The 8,081-nt window shown below is 30.7% G+C and overlaps 1 protein-coding gene across 1 annotated transcript; it reads right to left on the bottom strand.

Annotated features, from left to right (window-relative positions):
- Positions 1 to 3,349: 3,349 nt before the first annotated feature.
- Positions 3,350 to 7,516, bottom strand: LOC143080400 (uncharacterized). Its single transcript, XM_076256234.1, has 6 exons — positions 7,386 to 7,516; positions 6,673 to 6,749; positions 6,073 to 6,210; positions 5,623 to 5,739; positions 4,495 to 4,612; positions 3,350 to 3,661 (listed from the first exon to the last, which is right to left on the bottom strand). The coding sequence occupies exons 2-6, from the start codon at positions 6,719 to 6,721 to the stop codon at positions 3,439 to 3,441; spliced, it is 645 nt and encodes a 214-aa protein (XP_076112349.1). The 5' UTR covers positions 6,722 to 6,749; positions 7,386 to 7,516; the 3' UTR covers positions 3,350 to 3,438.
- Positions 7,517 to 8,081: the final 565 nt, after the last annotated feature.

Here is an 8,081-nt window from a genome sequence, read left to right as displayed (position 1 = left end):
CACTATCAGTATGCTTTTTAAAAAGGTCAAGCATATTTTGATGAGAGAAACAGAAAGAGTTTTATTTGTCTTGTTTTAAATAGTTGTTATATAAGAAGTTGTGTATGTTTAGAACTTTAATTGACACGCTTGCAGGCTTGGTGGACTTTTTACCAAAAATATGCTTATATATCCATTTTATGTACTTTGCCTCTGTTCTGCTCTGTTCGAGGTAGTGATGGCCACTGACACCGTTGTACATGTACGTAGATTTGTCCGGGGAAAGTACTATACAAGCTCGATTACAAGTCATTTTGAAAAATTAATTACATGAATAAGTGGTTATTTTTCTAATTTGCAAACTCACACCATATCCTTATCGTTATATTCAATAATTAAAAATATATCTTATAGATACAAACATATGCAAAATTTAATTACCGGCCATAACTGATTGAAAAGGGAAAACAACATCCATGTAGACATCATCTTTAATCAAATAATCTGAGGTCTTGTAGACTTTAAAATATGAAAAATATAGTAGATACATGACTCAAAATACAATGAGTGTACGCTAAATAGACATTTCTTTAGTGGTTATAAATTTTTACATTTTCCATGAAACGTATATGTTCATTATGGAGAGAGTATACCGATGTTAGTAACACTTGTACAAGATTTTTAATTCTTACTCATCTATACAAAAATGTATATCTGCGGAAAAGTACGAGTAAGCATTTAATTTTAACCACCCAAGTTAGACTTAAACAGTTTCCCAAACATGACATATAATAAAGATAACAGCAATTACCAAAAGTATTAAAAATTACAACCGACCACACCAACCACTAACCACCGACTTTTTCTATAAGACAGACAACAAAGAAAACCACACAGTCTATATATATATATATATATATATCTGTAGTACTAGTAGTAGTGATTATCAGACTATACGGTATGATTTTTCTCATTGTCGAAGACTGTACGTTAACCTATACTTGCTTAAATCCTATTCATTTCAACTTTAACACCAACTGTTTACTTGTCTCAATTGCAATCACACCACATCTCTTTATTTCTATAAAGATATGCACAAGATATAATTAGGTTGAAAAACAACCTTCCTATAAATGAAACTGAATTATAAAGAATAAATATCGCTTGAATATATCAAAAAATAATTTTCATACTTACAAGCCTTCTAGACAGTAATTTGTTTTGAATTTGAATTTTTGTACTCATACTATCATTTGGGGATATTTGACCAATGAAACGACAGATAACAAACCTTGTCTGTTTCTAAATCTATGTCGTCAATTTGTTTGGCCCTGTACTAAATGAAATTAATGCTATATGTCGAATTAAACTGAGTGAACATCAAGATAAATTATAAAAAAAATAACAAAAAATAATAATACTCGGAAAGAAGGCAGAAATGACAATATATGATGGTCCGGATGGAGTTTACAGAATAATGATTAATGAGATAACCATACAGAATAAAGGGTAAACACGATAAAGAACACAGAAAAATAGGCAAAAAAAAAAAGAAAGAAAAGAAATTAATTGTGAGCTGAATTATAAAGAACGAAGTAAAATAACAACAGTACTGAAATCCAAGGAAAATTCAACACGAAAAGTCATTAATCTAATGGCATAATGGAAAACAGACCAAACGAATGGAAAACAACTGTCATATGCCTGATGGTATAGACATGACCTTATATTAAACATGATTGATTAAAGAAGGTTTAATGGATAAACCATTCTCTTGTATGAAAGTCGCATGGAATATGTACCATTCATTATTTTATATCTGCAACTATGTATGGATAAAACTTACACTAGGTAAAAATTTCAAAATTTGGGTACAGAAGTCAACATTGCATTGTGTTTTAATCTTAATCACTATAAACAGATAACTAGACTAATTTCAACACAAAGAAAAACTATAATGGCATTTAGATTGTTAACAGACTAAGTACATGAGCAAAACGGAAAGACAAGAATATAAAAATTACCATAGCACAAAAACACAATGGTAGGATGTATAAGTGCCGATTCGCGCCAAAATTACATACCTAAAAAAAAAATTAAAAAAAATAGATTAGATAGGAAAGGCTAGAAATATACAAAGACAAATAAACAGAACACTTTAGCGATGATAAACAATAGGTCGTACCTAGAATCTATACTTCAAGACCATCATGTAAACATTATTTGTGAAGTTGATACGGAATATTATCAACGAAGTTCTAAGCATCTTCCTATGAACGTTTTATTTTAAAAGGACGAGACGTTCTTTGAGATATTCCTTATTCGTCAACTTTCTTCTCAGACACTGGTGGTGTTTTATAGAATATATTAAATAGCATCTGCATATACTTGAATACCAAATGAGTTTGAAATGTAAATTCCTAAGCAGGTGAAGTTGGTATATCAATTTGTACTGGCAATTTATCATTTTAAAATCAAAATCGTCTTGTGTGTCATTGATTCTTGTTGTGAGATTATAAATACAGTTTGCCATCATGTCAAATCGCGGAAGACACAAATTTTATTCGTGGAATTGATTAGTGGATTTATAAATAAAAAAACAAATCTCATTTTTTTATTATAATGCGGAAAAAGACATTGAGAGCGACCTCCACAAAGATGGCCTGTATTTACCGGTATCAGGAAACCCGGAATACAATGTGGTTTGTAAATGTCAAGATAATGACAAATCTATGTTGTTCCATCATCCGTATCCAACAATTGATACAACAAAATACTTTCCGCTATATCTAAAATTGTAAATTAATATATGTCAAGAACAGTTCATTTTATGCGTAGAGTGAAATATAAAGGGGCCTTAGTAGGAAAGGAAATATAAAACAAACTATGATAATGCTATGCTATGCTCGAAACGTATAGCAAAGAATTAATAAAACTATCAATGGTGCCGAATATTAAACAGTAAACAGAATAGAATATTATCAAAGTTGCTTAAAGGTATGACAATGTCACAGGCAAATTATTAAAAAGTTAAATAACAAACATACCGAACTCCAAGAAATTCAAAACGGAAAGTCCTTAATCAAAGGCAAAATCAAAAATTCAAACACATCAAAGGAATTCAAAATAACTGTCACATTCCTGATGCTACAGGCATTACCATATGTTGAAAATAGTGGATTAAACTTTGTTGTATAGCTATCTTAACCTTTCACTTGTATGACAGTTGCATGGAATATAAATCCAGTACACTGTCAACAATGTGTGAGCAAAATAAACAGAAGCAATAGATACAAAGGTTGATTACTATGTTACTGTGTTACTAACCACTTGATGGCATTTTTATTATTACAAACACAAAATAACCCCATCAAGGAGAAAATTTTATTCTAGTTTTAAATGATAGAGTACAGAAAAAACAAACATAAGTTAGAAATAAAATGTTAAAGTCAGTTGTTTCTAATAATAGTAACAATAATGAAGTTGTGTGTTTCTTGTCCCAGATTTCAAAGGATGACTTCCACTGACGCTGTTTGCATTATTGTTGTCTTCGTCATCAGTCTTCACGTACTCCTCGCGTACGTTCATCCCAATCACCTTTTGACAGCTTGACGTAAATCTCAAGAGGTAAAAAGCTCGACTAGTTGGAAGCCTAATGGCGGTACTGTATGACCCATCAGACCTGTTTAAATAGAGTACAAGAATGACATTTTCATTTTGCTTAACAATCATTTTTCCTTTCAATGTAATTAAAATCGTGTCGTAACCATACAACATGTGTCATTCATTCGGTTTTTTTTTTAATATATATTAAAAAGTGTATATTTTGTATTTTGATAAATTTTTTATATTTTTTTTAAACATTTAAAAAAAAGAACATTTTCCAACTCGTTTAAGAAAGCAAATTCGTTATATAAATTTAATGCATATGGTCAGAAAACAATTGCCATGTGTCAAAAAAAACTTTAAAAACTAAATAAATAGACGGTCTGTATGTGCCTGTCCAAAGTCCGGAGCCTGAAGTTTGAGTCGTTGGTTAATGTGTTCTCATATTTGTATTTCGTAAATTATTTTGTTCTAAATTAGGCCGCTAGTTTTCGCAATTGAATTGTTTCATATTTTCAAGTCGGCATCTCTTATAGCCGGTTAAACGGCATGTTTTGTTTTATCTAATCTATTGTTGAAGGCCATACGAGTGTCTTTAACTGCTTACATCCACTTCATTTGCACTTAGATGGATAGTTGTCTCATTGCTTAACGTATATATGTACCACATCTCCTTATTATCTATTTTAATTGTAACCAAAGGTACCAGGCCTATAATTTGATACGCCAGACGCGCGTTTCGTCTACATAAGACTCAAAAGTCATAATAGTCAGAAAGCTAAACAAATACAAAGTTGAACACCATTGATGATCCAAAATTCCAAAATGTTGTGCCAAATATGGCTAAGATAATATATGCCTGGTAAAAGAAAATCCTTAGTTTATATTCTTAGAAATATATAGATATACCTGCAACAGTAATTTATCTTGGTATTTCTGTCGTATGTTCCACTGGGTAGTACTCCACTTTTGTCGTTAGCATTATTAGAGTCCTCATCATCCCAATGAATACTTCCGGTACTAAATCCTACAATATAAATTTACTTCTTTGTATATGTTAAATAAAATAAAGGAGGCAGTAAACTAAACCATGAAGCTCATCTCCGACCAAAGAAGTTTTCAGGTGATTAATAAACTCACTGTAGATACAAGGATTAAACGCGAGTTTCGTCAACAAAAAACTCTCAGTAAGCACTGCAAATGGCAACTATAAAGCATTTTTTTAAAAAGATAAATGCTTAATTAGGTTTTCTGCATTTCTTATAATATTGTGTTTTGTTTAATAAATTCATGTATGGCTGAACATTAATTGCTTAAAGTAATATAATATTCTTGAAGACATGTTGGTCATGTTTATAACTCGGAGTTCAGTATGACGTCCATTATCACTGAACTAGTATACATATTTGTTTAGGGGCCAGCTGAAGGACGCCTACGGATGCGGGAGTTTCTCGCTACATTGAAGACCCATTGCAGATGTCCTTTGGCTGTCGTCTGCTCTATGGTCGGGTTGTTGTCGCTTTGACACATTCCCCATTTCCATTCTCAATTTTATTTTTATGTTGGTCATGTTTGTCCGTCTGATATTCTTGTACTGTAAATAGTTGACGAAATATCGTATCGCGAAGAAATATCAGAGATGGTCACATTATTGAAGAGTTGAATTCCCAGTGAATTTATTAATGATAATTTTTTAAATTAATATATTGATGAACCATGAATGAATAGATATCTGAAATAATACTTATATGAATGGGAAAATAACAATCAATCAATCAATCAAACAATAAATCAATTAATCATTGAATCAATCAATTAATTAACCAATCAATCAACCAATAATCCAATAATTGAATAAATGACTGAACAAATAAACAAACAAATGATTATCAATCAAAATCAATCAATTCTAGTATTACTCATCTCTTGAAAGGTAAATCGTACTGAGCTGGTATAATGTACTAAATAAAAATATAAATCAATAAATCATTTTCGTGTGCGATGACATGCGTATAGAGTCAAATATCTGATACGTACCAGAAGGACAGTAGGAGCCATATTTGAGGATACAGTAATTCCCTTTCGGCCATGATCCCGACCCACTGTATGTGTTCTTTGTACAATAATACATCTTTGTGTTTCTACCAAAGGATCCTAAAAAAATAATAACAGATACAAAATAACCTATTTCCAATGACCACTGGTATACAGATGTATTGTCTGATGTTTTAATTGTTATCTTACAAATCAAATTGATATACAAACTGTGTTCGAAGATAAGAAGAAGATAAAATCCTAAAAGAAAACAAGATAACAAACAAAAAATTGTGCTGATCAGTTATTTCAAAGTGTTATCTGTTTTACTTATTCAGAAACATTTCCTTTTGCTTGATTATAAAAAAGTAAAACGACAAAGACACATTACTGACATAATGTGTAATACTATTCAGTCGGAATAAATACATATAAAAAGTTTGGACAGCTTACCTTCAAAGTGATGAGGACTGCTCACAGAATTTTGATTATTTTTATCTTCGTTGTCTTGGTGTCGCCATCCTACTTGCCAGTTAGACGGACATCCAGATTGTGGCTTTATTAAGGTATATGTACCAGACGGCCAACTTACTGCAAAATAGAGTAGGCTAATGTCAGTACAAGGCAGCACTCGCACCCTCAAAGTGGAAAGGGATTAATATAAGTTGCAAAACTTGTTTCCCAATCCACTATAAATAAATATTTTTAAACTAAAACTGCAAAAATGATAATTATTAAAGAAACTAATACAATGTATAATTCAAATAACCAACCAACATACATGCACGTATATTTGTTTACATTATGCGGGGAACTTACTAAACAAGCTTTATCACTTTGAAAAATAAATTACATAAGCAAAATGAATATTTTGTCAGATATTTGACTCAATGGATACATATAACTGAACGATAGGTTCACAACTCCACGTTATTTGGAGTCTGATGGTAACTTGAAATTGTCTCATTTGCAACCAAAGCATATCCTTATCGTTATATTCAATAATTCAAAATATATTACATATAAATACAAACATTTGCAAAATGTAATTACCTGCCATAACTGATGGAAAAAGGAAAAGCAACGCCCATGTAGACATCATCTTTATAAATAATCTGAGGTCTTGTAGACTTTAAAATATGAAAAAAATATTAAATACATGACTCAAAATACAATGGGTGTAAACTATATGGACCTTTCCTTAGTTGTTATAAACGTTTACATTTTCCATGAAAAATATATGTACATTATATCGATGTTTTTAACAATTATACAAAAAGAAAGAATGTATATCTATGGGAAAATACGAGTTAGCATTGAATTTTAACAACCCAGCTAAGACTTGCACAGTTTCAACACACATAATACATTATAAAGATAACAGCAATTACCAAAAGTATTGAAAAGTATAACTGACCTCACTAACCACTAATCACCGACTTTTTCTATAGACACACAACTAAGAACAAAGAACAACACACAGTCCATATATATCTTAATTACTACTTAAAGTGATAAGCCGACTATACGGTATGATTTTTCTCATTGTCGAAGGGCGTACGGTAACCTATACTTGCTTAAATCCTATTCATTTTAACTTTAGAACCAAATGTTTAGTTGTCTCATTGGCAATCATACCAAATCTCCTTATTTCTATATATAAATGAGCAATATGTTATGAGGTTAATAAAAAATTCTTATAAAAGAAACTAAATTATAAGGAATAAATATCGCATAAATGAGTAAAATATAAATTCAATACTTACAAGCCTTCCAGACAGTACTTTGTTTTGAATTTGAATTTTCTTATTTTATACTATCATTAGGAGGTATATGACCAATGAAACTACAGATGAAAATTCTTGTCTGCCAATTAACCTATTTTATCAATTTGTTTGGCCCTGTACCAAAAGAAAGTATACATGTACACTGAGGTTATTTAAACTGATTGAAGGTCAAGACAAATTACAAAGAAATAATAATAATAATAAAAATAAATATACTTTGAAAGAAGGCCGAAATGACAATAAATGAGCGTTTCAATGGAGTTTACAGAAAAGTAGCTAATTGGCAAACATAAAGGGAAAAAATCTGAAGAATACTGAAAATAGACCAAAAATAAAGAAAACAGACAAATTTTGTGCTAAATAAAAAAAAACCAGTCAAATAACAAAAATACCGAACTCCAAGGGAAATTCAAAACGGAAAGTCCTTAATAAAATTGCAAAATCAAAAACATAACAAACAAATGAACGGAAGATAACTGAAGGTACAGACATAACCTTATGTAGAAAATGTTGAATTCAACCTGTCTTTATATGGGTACAAGAGTTACTAACCCTTTCAAGAATCCGGATGTTGTGGATGCTTTATCCTCTTTGTGTGTCATATATGTCGTTGTTTCAGCAGATAAAGCATCCAATAATATTGTTTTCATATGTAAAAATACATTATTTGCAATG

Source organism: Mytilus galloprovincialis, chromosome 6 (assembly GCF_965363235.1).
Source record: "Mytilus galloprovincialis chromosome 6, xbMytGall1.hap1.1, whole genome shotgun sequence".
Classification (NCBI taxonomy): domain Eukaryota; kingdom Metazoa; phylum Mollusca; class Bivalvia; order Mytilida; family Mytilidae; genus Mytilus; species Mytilus galloprovincialis.
Note: the sequence above shows the minus strand (reverse complement) of the source record. Positions and strands in the feature narration are given on the sequence as shown.